At 34.9% G+C, this 26,562-nt stretch overlaps 3 protein-coding genes across 9 annotated transcripts in view; 1 reads left to right on the top strand and 2 right to left on the bottom strand.

Annotated features, from left to right (window-relative positions):
• The window catches only part of LOC129568457 (integrin alpha-PS1), a 29,741-nt gene extending 7,004 nt beyond the window's left edge, over positions 1–22,737 (bottom strand). For 2 of the 7 annotated variants that reach the window (XM_055446375.1, XM_055446373.1), the window contains exons 1-3: positions 21,421–22,579; positions 19,860–20,784; positions 117–244 (exon numbers count right to left, since the gene is read on the bottom strand). In XM_055446375.1, coding sequence (XP_055302350.1) covers positions 117–244; positions 19,860–20,203 — 472 coding nt within the window. In that variant the 5' untranslated portion in view covers positions 20,204–20,784; positions 21,421–22,579. Of the gene's footprint in view, positions 1–116; positions 245–19,859; positions 20,785–21,420 lie in introns of those variants that run through there. The other 5 variants (XM_055446376.1, XM_055446374.1, XM_055446377.1 and 2 more) reach the window with 5 other exon arrangements.
• Positions 22,738–23,050: 313 nt separating this feature from the next.
• Positions 23,051–24,280, top strand: LOC129568471 (ribosome production factor 2 homolog). Its single transcript, XM_055446409.1, has 2 exons — positions 23,051–23,234; positions 23,307–24,280. Exons 1-2 carry the CDS (start codon positions 23,215–23,217, stop codon positions 24,217–24,219), a joined length of 933 nt encoding a protein of 310 aa, XP_055302384.1. The 5' UTR covers positions 23,051–23,214; the 3' UTR covers positions 24,220–24,280.
• On the bottom strand, positions 24,267–26,115 carry LOC129568472 (proteasome activator complex subunit 3). Its single transcript, XM_055446410.1, has 5 exons — positions 25,909–26,115; positions 25,438–25,575; positions 25,096–25,363; positions 24,819–25,009; positions 24,267–24,744 (listed from the first exon to the last, which is right to left on the bottom strand). The coding sequence occupies exons 1-5, from the start codon at positions 25,927–25,929 to the stop codon at positions 24,601–24,603; spliced, it is 762 nt and encodes a 253-aa protein (XP_055302385.1). The 5' UTR covers positions 25,930–26,115; the 3' UTR covers positions 24,267–24,600.
• Between the last annotated feature and the right edge of the window lie 447 nt (positions 26,116–26,562).

Genomic DNA, 26,562 nt, shown 5'->3' on the forward strand with positions numbered 1-26,562 from the left:
TTCTGTGTCATTTCAACTGTCTACTGGAAAAAAAAAAAATTTTGTTCATCATCATAATTGTTTCATCGTCATGAACGCTCGAAAAAAGTTTGTTTCAATCATCTTGAATGACTTACATCGTCGACCGTCCGTAATAACTTGTGAGCAATCATTTGGGTTTTGTGTAATTGGACATTTGAACAGTGCGCCCGATCGATTCGTCTTTGGTTGTAGATTTTTTCCAAGTGGAGCTCCAACTAGTATCCTGATAAAAGATGCGAAAGAATACATTTAATTTCATATTAATTTGTGCAAAAATCATATCACAACGATATTATTATTCGTGAAATTCAGTAGCAAAACTTTGTTGACCTATCCACGCGATTGCAATGTGAGCCTTTGCATGGATTGGTTTGCCACCAAATGTGAAATACAACCACGCATTTGAGTGACTGATTCTCGGTAATTTGAGTAAAAAAATAACATGAAATATGAAAATGTCGTGTTCTGGTGTTGTTTGTGCGCATCGCACGCTCAATCACCTCTAACATCCTACGTCATTGAATTAGGCATAACCATAAATCAGAGATTGTTATCATGGTTGAAAAATAAGGCTAAACCATGCATCGTTTGCTTTATGCTTGTCTCTGTGTTAATAGACAACACACAAACAGACATGCACATGCACGCTCCGGCTCAGATTCATGCGACAGGTCTTAACGAAACTAAGGTTGGGCTAGTTATTGTGGAGAATTATAATATACGGTTTTTTATCGTTTCTTTTGGTTCATTAGTTCGAAGGTGTTGTGATTGAAGGAAAAAAGTATATACCATATCCTGTAAACAAAACACGTTCCTTTTGATTATACTGCCTATGCATAAACGTTAACTTGGTACAGTGTTGTTTTCCTCTCTACAGCCGCCCATAAGGTAGACGAATGAAATGAATAGAAAAACATTTTACAGCTAAGCATAAATGCAGACATATCGATCAGATGGTATCGAATATCCTTTTCGTATCAATGACAAGCAACGATGTTTGCACTCTTTCCGACCATGGTAAACATTCAGAGCACTGGATATAAATTTTCTTCAGAAATCGATGTGAATGATTTTGCATATTTTTCATTGTTCTACGTTCGTTCGGCAAAGCGCCCACACTACTATTGTAAAAGAGCTCATTTTGGCTCGCGGTAAACGTACTACACTAACCCGTTAATTAAAAAAACAAATGCAATTCATTGCGGTTATCGCTGTGTGTTCTTTTCTGTCTATGGCTTTTCTGTAATATCTCTTACTCCCGTCGTAATGTTCAAACCGTCAATATTTTCTACGAGTTTTGTTCCACTTGATTTATTTTTTTTCGAACAACTTCACCAAATCGCCGGTTTCGAGGAGTTATTTCCCAATTAAATTTGTTGGATAAAAGCAGGCAACCAAAACGATCAACTTTAATGGGTTTTTTTTTTCATAAATAAAAAGAGCAATTCATTACATTTGTGATGGTTAACTTTTTTGTTTCAAACTTAAATAATAATGAAAAAAGCATTTCCGGTGTTTGTGTTGATGATTGTAATGTAATGGCGCGCGATAGCTGTTGCATTTCACCATCTACACTTTTCCCTCGCACACGCTTTTTCCTCCTTCGATCGCATATCGTTCATCCGTACATATTGCGCACGACCATTTGAACCATTAAATAGTATCTATTGACGATTAATATGCCATAAAGCGATGGTATTGTGCATGTAAATACATTTAAATGAGCGACTGTGAGCAGCACTCCATTCAATTAAAACGCATTGATGTAATACAGCACACGCTCTTGAATTGCATCGATCCACTCATGAATTTTATAATATTCCTCAAACTGTTTCGAGTGTGTACAAACAAATTTTTGTATTATTTTCAGAGGCGCATATTAATTGAAGTACCGGGTGATGAGTAATCGAGTGTATGTGCGTTTGTCTCTCACTCGAAAAGCGAGATGAACACATTGATCGGTGAATGTTCCTCCATCTATCATGTGTGTAGGCTCCCAAGATTAACAGCTAAAACATTCAGAAAAATACATTTTTCATGGCATTCTTTCATTTTTTTTAACTTTTCTCTGTTTCTTTCTCTCTTCTTTAATAAAAAACCCATCTTCGTATCAATGAGCACCAATTTAATTGAATATTCAAGTCTCTGTCTACATATAACAATATCAATACATATAGACGGCATACATCCATAGTATGGATTCCATACATACTTCATTCCAATAAACTTGAACGTTAAACTGAATTATTTATCGATTCAGTTTTCAAAACGAAAAATTAGTTCAATTTAAGAAAATCCGAACGTCACGAAACGAATTGTTGTTGCTTTTGGCAAGAAAAAAATATAAATCGAAATGGTGATTTGAATAAACGTGCATTTAACTCGAATATGGCCTTTACTCAATTACTTGACAGTGGTTTTCTTCTTTTAAACAGTGAAATTCACTTCGTTTCGGGTGATTCAATTTTTTTTTATATAGAATATGATCAAAGGTCACGTTTCAAAGAATTTAACATCAGTACATTTGATATGAATAACAAAAACCCGTTAGAAGATTACATAGTTACACATAGTTCGATTAACTTAGCCAGTGTGAGTCATGTACCACTACAAAACAGCTACAAGCCACATACAACTGAGTGACTGTTAGTCATTTTATTTCCACACGGGAATGCTCCAAACAAAGCTGGTATCACGCCGTTTTTGAAAGAGCAAATATCACTTGCGATATCTCGTCGCAGCGATAGTAATGCTGTTAAACAATGTGTTTTTCAACGAATTACAATCGATGCGAAAAGATGTTGCTTGTGGATATGTTGCATTTGCAGCAAGGACGTGGCTAGTGCCACATTTTGAAGTTTCAAATGTAACTAAAACATGTAGGCTGACAGGTTCGTTGTCGGAATAGATGGCACTAGTTTTTCATATTACCCCTGCTAGAAGGTTGTAGTTTTTTCTATGATGATTAATTTTTTTCCCTGAATTTCATCTAAAATACCAGAAACGTATTCTCATATGCCTTATCATGAGTTATGAGATTTAGCTATGAGTTTTCTTTCCATTCTACATTTGTGTCGCTGAGCATAAAAATGGGAATACAGATCTGTTACAGCAACAACCGAACATAAAATATTGTTCCCTAAAAACGTTACATGAATTTCCATCTAACGCGAGTGTAACATGAGTTGCATTAGAAGCAGTATTAGCTCATGTTGCTGTAACAGATCTGTATTCCCATTTTTATGCTCAGCGACACATTTGGTTGGCAGAATGTCGCTTTGGGTTAAGCCTTTCGGCTTTCGTGAAATTGAAAACTGACAAATTGTTATTTTCACCTTAGCATTTGTTCCAACGTCAATTTTGATAGATGTTTCAATCTTTCACAACACTACTTAAAACACATGTCTCCATATTCCATTAAGATTAAAAGTTGATTTTCCAAGCGATCAGATTGTTTGAGCGAATCGAAATGTGCGTTGGTGCTACTGATATTCGTTTGGATTTAAATGAATGGCGGTTTAATCGAAAAAAAAAACCTTTGAAAGCATCTAAAATTCACTGAAAACCCGTTTGAATTGATAGAATTAATTGTTTAACCGATCTGTCAACATCATTCGCACTTCGAAAGAGTTATGTGAAACAGAGGCGACGATAAAGAAGTCTTAGTGAAATAAAATACAATGTGGTCAATATACAGGTGTCACGTAATTATTACTACATTGTTTTATTATTGCATAACCATATTGTAAATAACAATATTTGAAAGTATTCAAATTCCCGTGGTATTGTTGTCTCTTTCTGATCCTTTATTGTGATTTGAATACCATACGCTTCGTCTCTTGATACAAAAGAATTCCAATTCTATTGAATCGATTTACGCTCACGTCTTAGGCTGCATGTTGAAGTGCAATTGAATGTTCAGTGTGCGCTCTATGCATTCACTATATAAATAATTCGATACGCTCGATTGTAGATTTCATAGACCCTCGCTAGTATTTTTATTGACCTTAAAGATTGAACACACAATCACAATAATTTAAATGACTTTAACAAATGATTGAATAAGTAGAATTTTACGCGTATCCATTGAAAATGTACATATGTATCTTTAATGATTCAGAACATGAAGGGGAGCAAATAAAGGAAACAATTTATCGAATCAGTTGATAAGTTTGATTATTTCAATGATTAGATAATTTCATCAGCCGCTTTTTATTAGTATTGGTGCATTTCTTCTCTCTTTCTTCTACTTCCAATGAACAACATAAACGATCATTTGCACTAACAGTGACATTTCTCTCGATAGTTATGTTACTCACTTCTATTCATTCGAATTTTCATCGTCGTAGTCGTCGTTTACGTAGTTTATCGAGCATTTCATTGCGTAGGAAGAACTGGTTAAGGTAAACAAATTTCATTTCTTCCATTTCACATTCAATTCTCGATGGATCAACGTTCAACACTTCTTCAATCGACTCACAGGCAAATGTGGCCACGTGAATGTTCAACGATTCTGTGTAATTTTATGAGTATATGACTGAAACCGAAGGAACTGAAATTAAATGAAATTATGACAATACCCACATTGTATGAGAACGGCATGTGTTTACATCACTCATTGTTATTGCATAAACAAGCTACGGCGTTTTTCACACACCGTTTTTTGTGTGTTACTACAATATTTTTGACAACATTCATTACTAGATTCATTTTGATTAAAATAAAACCTAGCACCTTCATCGTACACCCATTTCGAAGCATTCGCTGAACAAATTTTCAACGTTTATAAAGCATTGAAGCGTTAAAATAGAACGAAAACCATCGAATGATAAAGATCGTTTCGTCAGCGCGAAAAGATAAACGAAAAATAATTCTGATAAGATAACATTTCGTTGAACGTTTTTTGTAGATTCGAACATACATCCGCTTGTTCAACTAAAAATGTAATTTAACAAACATTTTGCTATCTAATAAAAAAGTAACCAAATCGTCAATACATCCGTCAATTAGATATTCCATGCTTTTTCCGTTCATCGATTATTCAACCACGATAAATCTCTCTCTATCTCTCCACGAGAAGATCTGGCAACGTCGTCATTTTGTTGGTAGTGAATCGATTTGTTTTCAGCCCATAATACTTTATGCAAACTGATTTTATGTAATTCTTCGGGGGATCTTCAAATTCGTCCCACGAAAATCACAAAACCGAGGGGCAAACCACTCAAAAGTAATACTGTGTATTAGTATTACTTTAAGTAATACTAATGTAAATATTACCTTGTATTACTTTGGTATTACTTTTTTCAAACAGTAGTATTATTTTTAAAAGGAGTATTACTTTATCAAAAGTAATACCATTTTTACCTAGTATCACTTCGTATTACTTCGCAGGTATTATGTATTACTTTTGAGTGGATTGCCCCTTGCACAAAACCCATTGTAGAATGTTGTATCTTTTTTTTTAATTATAGTTGAGTTGGTATTGCTTCAGAATAGCCAAATTAACATTATAAATAATAAATTTCGCATTGGGATATTATTAACGAGCTATCGCTTCATGATTATCTATTTTACCGTGCAAATATTCTCAGTTGGCATTTTAACCTCCATTTTCATGTTTCAACTCAAAACTTTCGATATAATTTTAATCGCAAAGTGTATATTGGGTTGAATAAATCTATATAAATTTACTTGGACACCTGAGTTCGGCGGCTATTTGGTACAGTCAGTCTCATATACACTCTAGTTTCAAGTTAAATTCTGTTTGACTCTCAAACGGCGTTTTAACAAAAAAAAGTATAACTTTTTTTCAGACACGCATCGAAGCGGTAAATCAAGCCATTACGTGATATGGACATTATCCAATAGGTAATATATTCTATGTGTTGCCAAGAAAGATATGCTTTGCCTTTTCGTTTTTTCAATGCCCTAGAATAAGGCATAAAAAAACACATTCTGTAGAAAAATAAAAATACGTGTAAGTGGAAAGAAATTTTACAAATATTCACCAGTTTTCAAACAATCGCATGGATTGTTCAAATTAACTCTTGGTGCTCAGTAAAGCACGATTTGCGTTTGAGGCAATAGTTCTATTAGAACTGAAAAATTATGTAATATCTTCCAAGATCGTGGTCGATGTCGTGTTTGTTCCTAATTTTCTCTTTTTTCCTAGAAGACATGACATGAAATGATGGGGTCATAAGTCCATGTAGGAAATTTGATTTGCATGTTTCGTAGAAGTTTTCTGTTCGTCTTCATTTTTTATATATTGGGTGAATACGTTGGTTATTTACAAATTCAGAAAGAATTATATTATTAATCTATTCCAATGTGTGTTTATAGCCGTTTGTTTCGCGCCATTAGCCTTTTTCCAATATTCGCTTTGACCTCGGACGATTCACGCATTTTCTTTTTATATCTAAACAACTACGTGTTCACATCGTACTTAGTACAAATCAAAAGAAATTTGGTAATTTATTGCCTCGAAACGTTCTCAAAGTGTTACGTAAGCCAACGCGTGAAAGCATCATTGAGCATTTTCTAATGGAAAAGAGTGTTGTTTAAGATATTCCAGTAGTATGTACATCAGTCAAAAGATTCTTTAAAGCACGCAACACGTATGCAAGCATCGGATTTTTTAGTGTATTTAGAAGAAGTGAATTAAAATTTTCCATGAATATCATACTACGTTCTTTATGAGTCGACTAAAACAGCGTAAACAAACAGATCCACATCATATGTGTTTTTAGCACTACATGAAATGTAGAGCTACTAATCTGCTTTTTTTTTTCTTAATACTTTTTGTGTGATGAAACAAATTATGGTGAATTTGAATTTTATGCTCATATTTTTTATTTATTTTGAAACAGGTGCACTAACGACAAATAAGTGCATAATATCTCAAAGCGTCAATCAAATTTTTATTATCAAATGTTTTTTGAAAATTACATTAATTTTTCGTACAGTATTTTCTGGGTCTTGAACAGAATTAAAGTGACTTTCGATTCTATGCTCATATTATTTATTTAATTTAAACCAAAGGCAGTTTATTTCAAAAAAGAAATAAAACCAAGATCTTGTGATTCATTTTGAAAATAAATATATTACTTCAAAGTTACTTTGATGGAATATATTTCATGTAGTGCGTCAAAAAATAGTTTGTTGTAAAACAACAAAATAGATTAAATAACTAAAATCTCAAGAACGGTCTTGTTTTCCCTGTGAAGCCACGAAATGAGGTCATTCCAAACCATGTGCAAACAACAAATAAGTTCATAGAGTCTTTGTTTCAAAAGTATTTTTTCGGTGGTTTCCGAGCTGGTTTTTGTCTCATGATATGCGTTCATATTAAATTTCGAGGCCGATATGGTGTTTTGATGTTGGTGAAAGAATTCTCCATACTTTCAAAAAGGCCATATTTTTATTTATATGCATGGTGGGCGTTTAATTTGGTAAATCCGTATAAATTTAGCTATTTGAATATTTTGCAAAAAGTTCACAACTACATTAAATTATTAGTGCCTATTCATTATTATGTAAGTGATGTGAAGATATTGAATGATAATAAGTTAAGACTCCACATACAAAAACGGTATTATTATAGCATATTAACTAGTTCATGAATGACACAAGTAATTATGGTAAAAATATGGTGGTATGACATCAATAAATTAAGTTCAGAGGTGGAACTAGCCGATACGCAATGATAATTTATATAGGATACTTGTTGCGCATAGGTTTACTTTTACATTTCCATTTCTCATTTAATATGGGCCGCGAGTGTATTTCACATAAAGTGTTCCATTCCAAATTGTTCGTCAAGAGAATGACAAATAGTTTGTTGGATAATAAATTGAAAACGACGAATGTGACAGAAAATCAAACAATGACACGTGCTGAAAAAGAAAACCGTTAAAACAATATTCATTTCTAATCGCAGTTACATTGAATGGAAATGAATGCGTCTTAAAGAATAATGCCATGGCAATGGCTTGGGCTCTAGTTCAAGATGAATGCCACATGCGATATTTGTTATAACAAAACACATATCACCAAATAACAACAGCGCATTCACAAATCATATCGCATTTGGAAATGTTGTTTCGCACTCCTTACATCCATCGTCTTTGCTTTTTTTGTGACGTTCATATGTTTTTGCTGTCATTATAGGAACAGAAACTATGAAAAACCCCAGCAACACAAAACACAATGTCTGATGTTATACTTGACATTGACATATAAGCTCAGAATTAATTAAATTCAAAATGCGTGCACGCGAAGTAAAGAAAAACTCAAATGAAATGAGTTATAGTTCAGCGTCGATATGCACAATTTCTCGTCATATAATGAAATCCATTATTTTATGGTAAATCTGACAAATTGGAGAGCAGAGCCTTTCGACTTGAACCTTTTCATTTGGTTTCGTCGTTTTGTGATGTTCCAAAATGTTCCGAGTTTTTATAATAAAACTGACTAATCCGAAAAGTTTTTGTTCATTTAGAGCGATTCCAGCTTTTCTTATGAAAACGTCTAATTTATATCAATATGTGCTTGATAAATAAAAAAAAATTATTCTATTCCGAAGATTCAAGATAAGGTGGAGTTTCAAAGGAAAAAAATTCTAGTAAAATCACGCAACGGAAATAGTTATCGTGATGACGAAACTACCATAGATAGATGTGTCAAAATCATGTCAATTTTTCCCATTCAATTCATTTATTATTAGCTATGACTTTTTGGGGCGTTAGCTTTTATAATCTTCATTCATGCAGTTACTTCAAACTGTGAATCCAGTCCGACTGTATATATTTACAAATGACGCCAGATTATCAAATTCACTGAACACAAAATGCATCGAAAAATTGTAGATAGCGACTAGTGTGATTGAAAAGTTAGGTGTCAAAGTAGACAAAGAAGAAGAAGAAGAGGGAAATGCGGTTGTTTACATCATCTCAGTATATTTACGCTTACATTCCTTTCCCACCGACTTCTATGTTCAATGGAAATCTGACTTTACATGCAAATCATACGTACGTGGAGATTTCACTCCCTGCTCCGCACCAGTTGTATACATTTTGATACACGTCTGCTAAAATCGTTTCGTATAAACATAGTAATTTTTGTGTTTTTTCTTGCTTTCAGTTTCAGCTCGAGATTGATTTTACGGTTTTTTGCAACAGCATTCTGCGAATGTGTTCAAACATTGAAATCAGCACTGAACATTTCATTACTGAAGTTAATAAAAAATTATGATTGATGCAGAGCAAAGCAAAGCAAAGCATTATGCAAGATACGTACTGTACGGTCGAAGGACTACTTGACACGAAATGGAATGTGGGAGAAACTATAATAACAAGTACATCACATTTTATATTGCTGTTTGAATTACGCGAAAGGAAAAAACAACGACCCAAAGCAAAGACAAAGCAAAATGCGTGCCTTATGTTTATGCTGCTCAGCGAGGCGTGCGATCCATTAAATGGCAGAGAATTTCACTTGAAATTTATAAACATTGAACTGTGCTTGGTCAACTGTTTCTTGTTGGCAAATTTAGCTCTCGCTCTCGTTCATACATGCTCAATAACTGAATCAATTCGTTAGCACGCACAATAATTTCTGCTGTTGCTTTGTTCTGCTTACACTCATCGCAATGTACATATATGCGTCTCCCTCGAAATTTCTTCTTCATTCCAGTATGTTTGTTTTCGGTAAAATATCATTTTCTTATTTTAAAACTCAATGTGAGTATATTTTGAAATGAATCTCTCTTTTTCGGGATACCAGCGATATTTGCTGCTTCAAATATATTTGCAGTAGTGCAAAATGATAACGTCGGAACTTCTTTCATTCAAATCTCGTTTTCACACAAAAACTGTTGTAAAAAAGAAGATTTCTGTAAAGCAACTTAATGTAGCAGCGGACTTGTCATCACACGCGTAGATCTAGCATTTCGCTTGATTTAGTGATTCGTTAGTTGACAAAACACCGTCTATGCAGTGCACTCGATATATAACGTGAAATCCTATTATTCGGTGAGCCGAAGTATGATTTCGTTTGCGACGCCGCGCATATGCAATTCACGTTAGATATAATATCGTACTTCATCGTAGTAGCCATAGGTCATTCGGCTAACTGAATATTAGAATTTCACGTAATATATCGAGTGCACTGCATAGACGATGTTTCGGCAACTAACCAATCGCTAAATCCAGCGAAATGCTAGATCTACGCGTGTGACGACAAGACCGCTGCTTCATTGAGAAACGAAGAAAAGATTGAGACGATTTCATTTGTAAATATCACCACAGTCTAAGCCTTGCTAAATATAAAATAATCCTTTCTGAGAAAAACTCCAGCTTATTGTGGTTGAAATGAATATGCTTGTTTTTTTTTTTGCATTTCTTGATATTTTGTGGATTCGTTTTACATCTTCTTCGTACATTCTAAGGATTCATTTGTGGATGGAATGAGCAGAGAAAAAAATTAACGACTATTTCTCACATATTCAGACCGTATTTATGTTGCGTTGCTTGCAATTTGTTTCCACACCCACTCCAACGAAATTATGGAATCAAAAGAATGGCAAACAATAATAATCATAAATATGGCTGGCGTTGTATGATTTCAGTGCAAATGCGTAAACGCAACGTTCGCAAAACGTGTGAAATGGATAAAAATGGTGAAATGAATTCCGGTCCCATTATTCAGCGTGGATAGGTAAAGAATCAATGAAACCGAAATTCAATCTGATCACTGCTACTATTCTTTTGTCTCGCCATCGATTGCACATCCGAGTAGCAAATGAGATATTTATGATGAAGAGAGTGTGAAATGTGTATCTTTTGTTAAATGAAAAACAAAATGCATTTTTATTCGATTGCATTAGACAAACAGCTGTGTGTACATTTTTATTACAGATGTGTCGTTTCAGATATCAACTACGACCACCGCTCTGCTACGCTCGACTTCAGCTCCGATCATATATCAGCCGTCCGAACAAATAATTGAAATGGGTGAATTTTTTTTTTGAATACAATTCTCATTTGTAGTAAATTAATAATTGGTGGGTATTGTATCTCTGAAGTGAATGATGTGACTCAGAAATGAACGAAGCCATTTTCAAACATTTAAGCCGCAACGTGTGATATTTATCCGATAGTATGCTTTTATACATTGATCACGTACCTTTGTTCACTCTAGTATTCTCCGTCATACTCTCTCTCTCTCTTTCTCTCTCTCCTCGTTCGACCAACAAAGAAAGCGTATCAGATGCTTCAAGAGTGTTCAGTAAACAGTGACTTTTCCATTGTCGTTTATTTTCTTTTCCACCAGATAAAAAGATGTACTTTGTGTATAGGGACTGTACGTCGATGCGCGCTGACAAACCTACATTATTCTCGTAAACACTTTTTTTACGTACTTCACGTGTACACACATTTGTTCTTTCATTCTTTTTTGGGAAATAAAGAAGATATTTCAAACCACAAAATATAAAGAAGAGAAAACATTTTCATACAAAACAAAGAAGAATATTGTGAATTCTGCCATTTAAGTGCGGCGTAAATGCATTCGATTTTTTTTAGTTGAATGCGTTTCTTTTTCTTCTTTCTGTCACTGTATAAATACGGCCATTTCTTTTTTTCGCACTCACTTGAAAGTCATATGCAAATTGAATGGAATTTTTTATGTGCATTTCAGCCCAGTATCGAATGGATTCGTTACACATTTTGTTTGGATAGAACAAAGAAATAATGAAATTTGGTCGGGAATTCAGTCGAAATGAGAGCACCACATGTGTAAAAAAAATGAATTGCCGCCACGAACAACACATTATTTTGTCGTCGACATGGAAAATTATGTTCGAATTATTGGACCATTTTAGATACAAACATTTCACTTCGTTACCACCAATTTAACTGTACACAGCATTTCAGACTAAATTTTCCGTAGGAGGTAGTGGGAACTCTTAGTAGTTTATCACTTTTGTAGCGTACAAATTTTGCACTGCCATTGGAAAGTAAGTAATAGATCCATGTAGCTCTTTCATTAAATTCCTGTGGTTGCTATTTGACCATTTTGTTAACCAATATCAATGAATAATGGCACGAAACATCTTCATTGCGGGTGTCGTGTACATCGTTCAACTACATTTACCACATTATGTATCCTGCTATTTATCAAACGGCGGCCACAACCGAAATTACCATCGGTAATCATCTCTGCTGCATTCAAATGGTCGCCACACGAAAACCGATGCCAATCTAACCAGCACCACCCGCAGTGCACATCTAAAGTATTTTTTTCCTTTATTTAATTTTTAGTTCGGAATACATAGAATTTATCCCATTTTAGGTCAATCATTGAATTTATTTCATTTTATATTTAATCAGTTGCATTTGTTCGATATATATGTTATACTCCAACAATTGTATTTGCTCACAATGTGTGAGCTCATGTCCTGCACATTCCAATAGCGTTAAAATATTGGTCAACAATGTCAATCTGAACATGTGAGGTCAAAACATTAAATGGATTGCTTTTTGCTTCCACACTGTTAAAACTAATGGGATCAGCACTCGCTAACAGCAAATGCTAACAATTCTTACTGAAAGGCCTCAATTCGTTTAATCTATTTATAAACGTAACTCTTACACAGAATTTTATGGGGTCAGGGCAAATCTCAGATATTGACCATTCGTACGCGATAAGTGCATTGAGTTGGAATTGTGAACAATTTTAAGAGTGCAGTAGCCAACGGCAACATACGAAAATTGTCGAAATAGAAAAATGTAGAAGATGATATAAGAATTGTTGTTAATTCCAACTTTTGCTCCTATTAATGCTATGGATTTTTCAATAATTCCAATACTTTTTATTTACAATTGTAAATTGTAATGGGAGAGTGATAAAATCCCATGATAAATGTGCAGCTGGCTCAGTAAACTGATGGAAAAATGAACGTTGAAAATAAAGTAGCGACAGTTGTCCAAATACTTACACACACATTTCATTCGTTACAATTACAATTTTGATAAGACGCTAGATTTGTGCACAATGTGACCCTATTTATTTAGTTTATCTAACACCAAACTCACATTATTCGTTAAGCGACAATTTTTGTCAGTTTTAACCCGTATTGTCTTTCGATTCAATTAGTATGAGCTCAATTGAATGATTTATTCATGAATAACCCGGAGGATAAGTTTTTTTTCCTTCGTGGTGATGAGCCAATAATTACATGCCAGTTGAACAATTCATTTCAGTTGTTTTTAAATGCAATAGAAAATGATTTTATCGAATTGAAAAATAACGATGACTCAGAGATAAATGAGCTGTTGAATGTGATCAGAATTTATTGAGAATTGATTCGATCGAAAAATTCCACAAATAATGTGACTCGTTTTCTCTGATGCCTGTGAACAGGAAACATTCTTATTCTCTTTATTACACTCTGTTTGTTTGGATTTAACTGTAGCGCCGTGATTGTATCTTATCGCAATAAATAAATTCTCATATCAAAATATTCATTCACAATGAATGAAACACACTTGGTCCGATCGGTCGGAAAATGTCCATTGAGTATAAAAAACCATTTTGTGGATTGTGTTCATTCTCCTTTTGAATTACCTTAAATGTTTTCCGGTTTCTATTCTGTGTATTAGGCGACGAATAAGTTGCACCTGCACGAGACATTAAACACTGAAGAGCTGTTTACAGATGGTAGAGGTTGTTTTACTAAATTTAATGCGTTTCAACGGAATGCCTTTCAATCAGGCAGATATATCAATTACTTTGTCGTACCCCAGCATAAACACATAGCTGCTTGCGAATCAACACATGAACGGGAAAAGACGGTCGGCGATCAATGCTTTACGTCTTCTTTTCACGGCAAATTAATAAAAACCATGACCGAGAATGTAAGAAAAGTCCAATCCGCCATCAATAGTGATATACAAGAATATACACGTGGGTACACTACGTGCATACTGAGCCAAACCAGATATTGAACATTGCCGAATCGGCGCTTTTTCCCACTCTTCGATATTCGTAATGCAACGCAAAGATACTTATGACAATGGTATTTGTCATTTGCATAAGTTGGCTTTTAATGATGCGAAGACCAGTTCGTTAAAATAATTGGATGACAAACGCTTGTGATAAACTCGAACGCAGAAATAAACGTCATTTCATACGTTTTGAAGATGAAATTCGATTGAAAAGTGGGATGTATGGTCATATATAGACCGAATGGAATTATGCGATCGATACGATACACACATCTACAGGCGAAACAGTTGTGTAGCTTATCTCATTATGTGGCAGTCGATGCCATTTTTAGTTTGAAGTGTATTGTGCAAAAAAAAAAAACGATGAGGATGACGACAGGCGAAAAACGTATAAGACAAGGATAGTTAAAACGCATTCGTAGAATTTTTTCTACATATACATAACGAGACCAACATCATTATAAATATTTTACCTGTTTCTTTTTCTTCGTTCACTTTGTCTCTCTTGGCTTTCGATGCTTGGCCAAACGTCTTAGCACAACTAGAGTGAGGAGAGGAAAAAATGCAGCACACACGCACATATACAGACAACGAACATCAGAGCAACAGACAAAGAAGAAGCAAGAACAAAAGGCGCAAATTTTTGAATTTCAAAGAACAAACATAAGAGCCCAATAAACGAAGCTGTTTCATTAAAGCACAGTTCAGCAGTAGTGTGCGTGTGTGTACTGATTGCACTGGGGCGACATCCAAATGCGTACTCGCGTACATTTTGGACCAATAAACCATGTGATGTTTCATACCTACGTACATAACAACATGTTCGATCATTAAATGTGAATACAACATAAGTTCGCTTTGTTAGAAAAAAAACACAACGAAAGAATTTTTTTAAAATAAAAATATGAAAATCGATCCCATTCAAAGAACTGAAACAAAGGCCGAAAACGAAACGAAAAAAACGAGCGAAGCGATGCGCACTAAAACGGTCGGATAGACGCTAAGGTAATATACAGATTCGATAAAATAACAACGGCTTTATTGGTGTGCAGCATTTACTTTTTACAGTAACTTTAAAACATCGTCGACAACGTGGGCAAGAGAGTGTGAGAGAACAGGACAAAGGTACAGAGCCTTTCGAATGCTGTAAGAGTATAAGACATGATTGCGACAAGTGCATTTTGCTGGTGTGTAGTATGGAATGCACTTTGCCTCGCTTCTCTTCTTTTCGTTATTCGTTCCTTTTATACATCTTTTCAATTTTTTCGGAAAATATGCCGACATTTGAGGTGTTGCCTCTCGTCTTCCGAGATTTGTGTGGCTCTTGTTTAAATTAACGAAAGCCGTTGATTTTTTCACTTTACGCTTACGTGTTAAAATAAACACAATTCCAAATGGAAAAGTCAAACGTCTCTTTCAATATTAAGCGGTTTTGTGTGTGTTTTTCGTCCAAATATGTGACCAAAGTGCAGAAATGGAATATTTTGTGTTATTGGAAATAACCAATAACCTCCTACATATATGTCGTACACGTACATATATTTATACTTATAATTCGCAGTTCTTCAACGAATCTGTGTTTTGGTGTACTCCCTTACATTTTCTTCTTTGTCATTATTATTTTTGCATGTATGTTGAGCGAGAGAGGATATTTATGCATTGATTTGCATGTGAAATGAATGAGTATTATTGGTCGACATGATTGGCACTTTGCAACATTGCGAATTCATTAATTCAACAATTGCAAAAAAAATAATTATCATATTATGTCGTTTATCTTGACAAGACACATCTCGCAGTAAGTTTGTTTTTGAGCGAAATGCCCTTAGAACACATCAACGGAACATTGATTCCGCCATCCGAGACATAGTGTGGTGAAGCGGATTTCCAAGATATGCGTGGTAAGCCCGACTTGGGCTAACCCATAGCGTATAAAATTAAATTATCAAGTCGATAAAAAGGAAGGCGAAACTTATAAACACTCACTTCCATCGTTAATCTTATGAGAGCGTCGAGAATGTGTCTGATTTCAGTTCTACAGATTCATTTCCTCTGCGGAATCCATCCCACTACAATGGAAAGCCATAATTTCAAACCATTTCATTTTCGTCATTAAAAACTGAACCAACGCTTTTCTCTCTCTCTCTCTACACAACGAAAACAAATTCTCGTGTCTCACTTCATCGTTTTGTTTTATGTAAAAATTAACATAATGCCTCGGCATTGTAATTCGGTTTCTTTTCTCGCCTCATTCAACAAGAGACCGAGCGACCAAAGAACGCTTTATTCACAAGACCGCACATTTGACGCGAACACATACGCTAATTACAATTATCGTCGATGTACAATCATAATCACCCGAGGAGGAGAGAAGAAAGTCGGTCCCAGACAAAAGTCATTTTCACAAGTGAATGCAAGTTCTGGCTTGAATTTGCATGTGTGCGTGAAATTTCTTAGTGATGAAAAATGAGATAAGTAAATATTTATGAGTACAGCTACACAGTGTTTAAATATATATTGAACCGAAGAAGAAATAAAAATTAAGAAGAGCAGAGAAAAATTTGCCTTATAAATCATTTGTGAAAAAGTTTCCAGTTTTTAGCTAACGGTTCATTTTACGCGCTGCGCATTATTCCGCTTTTTTAAATTCTCTTTTTTCCATTATCACGCATACATACATCATCATAATATTATCAGACAATTGATTCACTTCAGTTAGTGCGAAAACGCTGCGATGCATCTGTTCGACGCATATTGATTTTGGATAGTGTCTCAACGTGATTTCCAAGGATTTTCGAACAATATAGCCGTGTATACACCAAAAAAAAAGTTCTTGTTTGCTTATTTTGTGTTTTTCAACAGAAAAACCGATGAATAAACTAAGAAAAAAGGTACGGACTACAATGATGAATACAAAAACACAGCCAAATCACACACATATACTTAGAACAAGCAAAACGAACAACTACTAGACAAACACAAACTAAGTGAATGGCTGCTATTTACATTGTTGAATGGTGCATTTGGAATACAAAATGGCAGAAACTTTCTGTTGTTATTTTTTTCTTTGATTCTCAACCACAGTGCTCAACAAAGAGTTCAGAGACTGAATCCAAGACAGATTCAATGCAATGATGAACGAAAATCATCGTCGTTTTCTCTGTCGAAGTGCAAAAAAAAGCTGCAAAATTGCGCTCATGCGAAATGGTCCAAAGTGTATATTGCATGACAGAAAAACACTAACCACTTTAATTGCCATTACATAAACAGCGTCTGTAGCGAGGGAGCAAGAGAGGCTAGATGGTTTAAAACCGATTCAACTATGACGATTCAACACATCACTGATCACTATCTTCCATAGCACCGATAGTTTAACTTGAATGCATTCTATGCGCATATGTCCTAGCACAGAGTGCTATTCAAGTTGCTATTCACGTCGTACAACCGGCCACCATCTCAATACACAATATTCTTCCATTCTATCGACGTCTTTTTTGTTTTGTTCTATTTCCAATCGCACAATGCCAAATTGATTGTTATGTTACAGCACGAGCGAAACAAGGGACGAAAGCATTGATTATTACAAATCGACCGTTTTTCACTGTCCTGTTCTTTTTTGTTTCGTTGTCGGTATTCCAGTTTTTGAAGTAATTTATGAAAAACGATCGAACACAGAAAAACTACTGCAGTCGATGTGGTTGGTGGAGAGTGAAGGAGATAAATGACAAAACGACACTATAATAACAAGAGCAATCGTCATCAACTCGGTTGCATTCTCTCATTCTCTAACGAGCTAAAATCAGCTAGCATACATATTCCCACAAACGATAAAAGTAGCCAACAATGGCTGTACTCTCTCTTCCTTCTCTGATAAATGGGATTGATATGAATAAGAAGGTGACTAGACGATGAATACATTGCATTTTAATGTGAGTATTAGTACACATAAGATGCATTTCTTTCGTTCGTCATCTTATTGTTGCCTTCTATTGGTATGTGTTCAAACAAAACCAGTTGAATTCAAATAAGTAAACGCGTTTCGCGTCTAATACATATATTGCTCAACATCAATACGTTTCGAAATCATACGGATCAATATTATTGCTGGTGGCCAGTTTTTGTTGTTGTTGTTGTTTGGAAAGCGTTTTTTACGCGCTCTCAGAACGGTACTAATGATTCAATCTCTCTTTGCGGTCCATGGTGAAGATTTGTGGTGATAATGGTGATGATATATGTATTGCAAGCTAACAACAATGGTGTATTACCGGTTGTTGAACAGCCATGCATACGCCTTACAAATTTTATTGAGGTTTGTTTTGTTTCTGTTTACATTCACTCCCCAGATTCATCTTATTTGAATGGAGTAGAGAGATTGCGATGCGTAACGTAATGGATCGAAGTTACCGAGAAGTAGCACATATTTTGTTGAATTGACGAAGCAGCGACTGATGCGGAAGCCAAAACGGTACCATACGTGTACGTTACCCGGCTCTCATTCTTCATTCTTGACTTTCCACTTCATTCAACATAATGCACCGAATGCATCTACTTTGAATAGAAATGCGGTTATTCAAATTCCCAATCCAAATATTTGGATTTTATTTTTTTCCACAATTTGCATTTTTTCGGTTGGTTTTACATTCATTTGAAATAAAATTTGAATCATTTGGTTTTCTTTTTTGTTTTAGCAATTGCATTTACAGCCGGATGTGATTTACCGATATACTCTTTTTTGTGTGTGCGCCAATGGACAATACAAAGCACATCGAGACGAAAAGAAACGCTGGCTCCACAGAACTTTATACTATAAAATCTGGAGTTTTATCGATTGTTGTAGTCGACCGAAGAGACTCTTCAAATGTGAATAAGTTTTGGGAGGAAGAAAGAAAATGATTGCGATTTCCAAGTGTGATTTATTTAGTCAGCAAAAATTTATCGAAAAATACAGTGGAACGAGGGAGGGACGGTATATTCTAGCATTAGCCAAACAATGACACGCCACATAAACATAGAGTACTTCAAGCTTTCAAGTGTCAGAATAATAATGATGGAACATAAACATCACGTCTTTAACGCCGATGAAGAAATGTCAATTGGTTTCATTTGGTCTGATTATTACTTTCTCATTTGTATTGAGTTTTCGGTTATTAAATCATACTGCTTTGAGTCAGTCGCCAGTTTCAAGAATAAATTCGGTTTCGGTTTCTTTGATGAGTCGAAACGAGCAAAAGAGAGGGACCAAACGATGCTGCTGCTATACGCACATTCGACAACCAATAGAGATAGGGTGAATACAGTTCGAATGTAGAATGGAGGAGAGGACGGGCGAAAGTACTGTAATAAAAATAATGGATTTCAATGCCATACCCAGAGAAAAACCAGTACCAAACGATTCGATGCGGCTCAAAATATGAATCATAAAAGAACTAAAATATAGCATTTTTATTCTAATTTTAGAAATTGTTTCATTCATTCAATGGATTAAACGGAATAGGATAACTTCTGTGTGTTCCCATCACTTGAACATTGTTCATACTTGTGACGGAGACAATATTAGACTGAGAGAGAAGAAATATTGAGTTATAGAGACGAGTAGAGGGAAAATTGAACGCCAATGAAGTTCAACGATACAGCAATAGATAATTTATACTGAATGTTGGAAATTAAAACTGATTCGATGGAGATACTATGATTAATCGAAAATGTTTTGTGCATATTACTTGAATGACTAACGCAACTACAGAAAGTGTATCGAAAGTGTTTCTATTCCAATAATCTAGAAGTCATACCATGATTGAATCATGTGAAAGTGGTTAATTAAAAATGACTCACCATTTCACAGTAGGAAGATCGTCTTCATCATCGCCAATCTCATGACCGGCAACCGAGTATCCAAAATATGTATCGGCGTCGCCATACTTAACAATTGGTAGGCGATTTTCCAAATTGAATGCCACAGTGTCATTGACACAGTAGTTGAATGCAATGAGCAAAAATCCAAAGAGCAACAGTGACTTAAATGTGCTATGGCCGACTGGGAATACGTGACAAAAACAAGCGTGACGCTTTCGCTGCGACGACATTACCGATTTATTTCGTGTGGATTTCATGCTTGCATACATAACATGCATTCGATCCGGTTGATTGTGAATTCGTTGCTTGGCCTGCATATTCATTTCTTCGCGTATTTTGCAATTCAGAATAATTGTTTCGTTCGATCGTTCGTTCGTTCGTTCTCGGTGATTTGGTGTGTTATATATACATATAAGTGGTTCGTTGCTGCCGTTTCATGTATATATGTAATCCCAGAAAATATTTCGTTTTATGTCACATATAAATTTAGTTCAATTGATTTGTTTGAATCTCGTTTGATCAACATTATCATAGATTTAATCCATTGAATACCATTTGGAAAAAATATTGCACAACGATTTTATGTGGTAAACTAGTCAATCGATTTTATTGCGAACCGAAATTGAAAATTCATTTTATTTTTCTTCGTACGAATATGATTATATTAGGAGTAACACACATTGAATTAACACGTATTTGTCTTTTGATTGGAACAAACTTTGTATATACATGTATAGTGCATGAGTAATCGATTTCAGAATACACGTTTACTTGATAAGCATCAGTTTACATTACGGGCACAACTGTATAATAATTCTCTATAGAGAATTCACTGACACCACGGATGACCACCACCATTCACAATATTTTATGCGTTAGCCGTTGTGACTGTTGTCATTTATATCTGCAAAATTAAAAATAGAAAAATGATGAGATAATATTCAATGAATGTGGAAGTAAAATCATTTTTTTCGTATTCGTTTATTAACTTTAATCACGAACTAGACGTGTTGTGTTATTGTCGAATATTAGCATTGACCAAACGTATTGTTATTTATTATAACGTTGTTATTGAGCTGACATGAAATTTTAATCGGTAAAATAATTTATTGGCGTCCCTCTTTGGATTGGTTTCGGAATCGAATATTGCAAATTTGCTCAAAATTTGTAATTGAATATGTTGTATTCGTTTTTGGTATGTGGCGTCGAGAATTTAAAAAAAATCGCTGAAGTCATCAAATGGTTATCGCTGTTCCATTGTGTACTTTGGAAATATCATTTCTGCGAGTTCCAGTTGTTTTTACTCTGAAGCGTAACAATTATAAACGCAAATTATTTATCGAGAGAAATACATAGAAAACTGCCTCGATTTCATACTATACAGAGCTTTGTTTGAAGGCAAAAAACCAATTAATTCATTCCATGTACACAGCGATAATGTTATAAAAATAGTGCGGCGTTCAATTGGAAATAGGAACAAGTAGAAAATAACACCAAAAAACGAATAGTACACTTCGAATTATGCAAATTTATTTCGCACCCATTTCCACTTTAGCTGCGTTTCTTCGAACACCAATCGATGCTGCATGAGCGGTTGAATCAACTTTTTTTATGTAATACACAGTCGAGCTTCAGCCAATTTCGTATTATCTCATTTCAAATAAATGTAATTCTTCGTTTGATTACTATACACACTACGCAGACAAATGAGAGTCGATAGTGTATATTTATTTTATCCATATTTCAGCTTTGGCTCGTGACGCCCTTTTGGCAAATATATATCCACATATATGTATATGGCTGAAGCATGCTGAGAGATGATACGCTTTTTCTGAAGAATTTGTTATTTTTCGGTTGCTTCTCCGTAACAATGGAGAAGACTCTTTGGCCATTGGGCCACAATGCTTACGTAAGTATGTGCGAATCAAGTTTCTTGGTGGTCGAATGTATGGTACTCTTTTTGCTTCACTGAACGTGAATGTTTGTTTTTCTCTCAAACTGGAATAAGAATGAGAATTGCAAGAAAATCATCGAAAGCCGATATTATTTTATTTGCACCGTTTGTTTAAATCATCGCAATCGAACTTGAACCTAATCCGGAGGAAGAGTAGGAGAGGTAACGATAAACCAATCGAACAAACTTTTAAATATTCAAATTACAAGATTTGTTTTTTCGTTGAATATGTAAATTTTTTTTCCAACAAGTTGAGTTTCAAGCGAAAAAGTAAATCTCTTTCAAGCGACATAGTACAACCGATTCAACACGTATTTATAAATAAAAAAAAACTTATGCAAACATTATGTGAATAAATAGAAAAATGAACGATCGTTTGCACAACACATTGTTATCTGTTGAGAATATAGAAGTAACACTTTTTTGTCTTATTCGAAAAAAAAAACTTGAAACAGTTGATCGAACTTCACAATCAATGTTTACGTACATATTTTTTGTTGTTGTTCCTGTATTGCACAGTGACAAAGTAGAATTGCAAAAAAATAATTAAATGTTTACTACAATGATTACGATTTGCAATTTATTCATCGATAAATTTACGGCACGATGAATCAAACACATATAAAGTTAAGTAAGTATGAATTTGATCGAAGGGAACGTAAACTCAGAACAAAGATTGAGCACACGAAGACAACACAAAATACACCACCGCACCGAACGGTTGCAAGACTCGGTCTGTTCGTGTACGACTTTATTCATCATCAGAAACATCATCATTCCTTTGAACAGTCACACATGGTACACAACGTAAATGCGCCTAAAGCGAATAACAACAACACATCGACTCAAAGCTAGTCCGGTCGTAAACAAATGTACCACACACTATGAAAAAAATACTTACACGTTGAACAGAGACAGACACTTAGACACATACCGCAACTTACACATACACTCGATCCATGCTTATAAATTGAGAACAGTGGATTCGATGAGAGCCATCACCGCCGTAAACACAGCGGAATCGGCTCAAAATAAAAAATAGATTTTTTGCACGTCTGACCATAAATAATCATGTTTTTTTTCTTTTCAATGGATCGATATAAAGGAGTACGCCATTCTTGCAAGTTTAATTTCTAAATATTTCTCGAAAACCTTTTTTGCTATGAGTAACAAAACCTGTTCTGAGTGAATTGTCAGCTTGACAGATATGGTTTTAAAATTTGACGGCGGCTCTAAACGTCTGACAAAACGTGCTTGGCGATCTAAAACACACGTTTATCGTTCGTATAAACAACGTTTTGGTTAGAATAGTGTTCGAAAACGACTTTGAAAGAAATATTTAATATTTTTCCTTGGTTTTTGTTTATTTAAAAGATCAAAATGTCACTTCTTCGTATAAGGTAAATAAAATCTTCAATAAATATGGTTTTTTTCTTTTCAAATAACCAATTATTTTTCATCCGGTTGAACAGAAAGCCAACCACACACAAGGGAAAGAAGATTCTGTTGAAGCGTGAGCCACAAATCAAAGAAGATGCAAAAAACACATTGCTTCTTGAAGGACGAAAATGTTCCGGTCACATAAAACAAGTTCTTAAGGATATTTATCAACTAAAAAAACCGCTGTGCAAAAAGTTGTCTCGCAGTAATGACATCACTCCATTTGAAGACACCAGCTCGTTGCAATTCTTGGTTGACAAAAATGATTGCACTTTATTTATGTTTGGTTCATCATCGAAAAAGCGTCCCGACAACTTGGTATTGGGACGGTTATTCGAACAAGAACTCCTAGATATGGTTGAATTGGGCATCAAACAGTTTAAATCGATGAGGGAATTTCAAAATGAAAAAATCGGTACTTGTGTAAAACCCTGTTTGGTATTTAACGGTCCAAAGTGGACACAAACGGAGGATATGCGCCGGTTGAAATCATTGTTTATTGATGCATTTCATCGTGAAACTGTGAACGCCATTCGATTGCAAGGCATTGAACATGTTTTAAGCTTCACACTGACTGAAGACAACCAGATTTTGGTGCGTTCATACAAAATTGCTCTGAAGAAATCCGGATTGAAAACACCAAGAATTGAAGTCAATGAAATTGGTCCATCAATTGATTTTTCTGTACGGCGTACGAAAATTGCTTCCGAAGATCTCTACAAATTGGCACGCAAACAACCGAAACAATTGAAGACGGTGCAGAAAAAGAACATTTCACGAGACAACTTGGGCAATACACATGGTCGCGTTCACGTGGGCAAACAGCAAATTGGTAAAGTCCAAACGAGAAAAGTACGAGCATTGCGAAAGAGCCCAGAAGAAAAGAAATTGAAGCGTCAAGAGAAACGGGCGGCAGAAAAACAGGCCAAACAACAAGCTGAATAAATTATACCTTTACTCACATTTTATTGGTTTCAATAAACAAACATACATTTTCATATGGAAATTTTGAATTTTTATTTCATGATTTAGAGACGATCTAAACGTGTGTTTAAATTTAACAATTCTTTTTGTGTCAAACATTTCGAAAATTACGAGCAATGTAATTTTTATTCCAATTTTTTTTTAGTTTTTCTTTCAATATTGATTCTTTGAAAACAATTGCTTTTTAATTACAGTTTTATTTCATTTTCGAGACTGATTTTTAATTGAGTGATTTGTTTACAAAAAAAGCATGTGTTGAGGTTTGAATTCAATTTGCTGTAATTATTTAGCGTCCTCCAATCAGTTGCATGTGAACATTAGAAAAATAAACACTTAAAGCAATTAGTACAGTCCTTCGGCATTGGATGATCGCGGTTTTTTCAATTTTTCCAAGTTTTTGATGACAATATCATGCAGTGAAGAGTATCGATTGCGCACTTCACACATAACCAGCCAAAGACTGAGGAACTGCTTTTCGTCTAATTCCTATTTTAGAGAAAAAAAAATTAAAATAATGCCGAGATTAGGTTAAATTAGCGGTAAAGTTGCCATTGAATTACCTGTACAGCACGACGATAGTCGTCAATGTGTGGATATTTCGCGACTTTAGAAACAATTTTCGCCCGTGATATGAAGTACCGTGATATTTGATCGAAGAATGCGGCTGCTTCACTTTCAACGCTTTGAATTTCGCCTAAGGTTTCCTCTTGCACAGCTACACCGAAATTGTTACCATCTTCGATCTTTGGAACTACAAATGGGAATTTGAATTTTGGTTTATTCAATGAACCAAATTTGTGGAGCAAAAATGCCTGTAATCCTGAATACAGAACTTACTCATGAATGAAATCCACATTTTCAACAAGTTTGAATCTTCAACCAATTCGCGGATGAAGGGCTTGACGACGGTGATCAAATCACAAATTGGTGTATTACATGCAACACTGCCGGTCGGCAAAGCCAATACTTTTGTACCAGAAGGACCCGTCAATGATTCTGTGGTTGTCTTTGAATTGTCATCAATTCGTGCTCGCTTCGATGGTATGGCCTCAAAGTCGTTTACATGATTTTGTGTAATTGCATCTGGTACGGGAATGTTTAGATCCTGAAAGAGAAACAATCACAGAAACCAATGTATAATGTTTCGTGCATTAGCCGATGGCAAACATATGCATTTACCTGATGAACATCGTGTAAATTACGATTGGCGAACATTTGTGTTTCCAATAATTCGTTGAGTCGGACAATTTTCTCGGGGAAGCCGATGGTTATTAGATTTTCTGCTTTCTTGATCAAACCATCTTTGTACTCTTGTACCTAATGAACAAAACCATAATATTTGTTAATTATTTATAGAGTAACTGCGTACATAACCTCAATGTTGATCACAATTCATTTCACAACCTTAAAAGTATATGCCAACAACAACTAACATAATACCCACATGAGTGCATACAGAATGATGCTCTCGTACGAAAAATCTAGAACCCAATCATGTTGACTTAAAACATTAATCTCGTTATTGGAATACAATTTCAATTGATACAACTTTATGAAATACACTTTTAGAAATGTTCAAAACTAAACTTATGCTCATATTTTCTCGCAAAACAGTTCTAATAAATGTCTATTGAATGTACGAATTCTCACCTTTTTCACTGTTGCAGACATGTTGGTAACGGAATTCACAACGGAATTATGACTAAATTAGCTCGCAAATAATAGAAAATATTAACGAATTTGGTGGAATTGATTAAGTTATTCCTTGTGGAAATGTATAGAAATTTAAGTGGCAGATGGGAACCAAAAAGACGCAGTCCTACTGTATCGCTGTGTTCGACTGTTGCTGATACATCAAATCTAATTCGAATTTCGAACTGTCACAACGCGATGCTATGATTTTCGAAAACCCGCTCTACGCTCATTCAAAAACAAAAAACCAAGCAACAGATTCAAATGGCAAAATATATTTTATTTTTTCATTCTCCGACATTGATTTTGAACGATTTTTTACTTCACTTTTTCGAGGAAGAAAATTGTTTATAAAACACATAATGAAATTAAATTTATTAATCCGCGAGGTACATGTGTAAATAAAAATCAGCGTACGAAAATTGCTTCCGAAGATCTCTACAAATTAGCACGCAAACAACCGAAACAATTGAAGACGGTGCAGAAAAAGAACATTTCACGAGACAACTTGGGCAATACACATGGTCGCGTTTACGTGGTGATTTACCCCAAGAAGCCAGACATTTGTTTAAAATCAGCGGCTTAGGAACAAGAGGCACGTCTGGAGTTAAG

This window comes from Sitodiplosis mosellana, unplaced genomic scaffold (assembly GCF_009176505.1).
Source record: "Sitodiplosis mosellana isolate CC-2019 unplaced genomic scaffold, AAFC_SMos_1.0 Smas_scaffold_19, whole genome shotgun sequence".
NCBI classification, from domain to species: domain Eukaryota; kingdom Metazoa; phylum Arthropoda; class Insecta; order Diptera; family Cecidomyiidae; genus Sitodiplosis; species Sitodiplosis mosellana.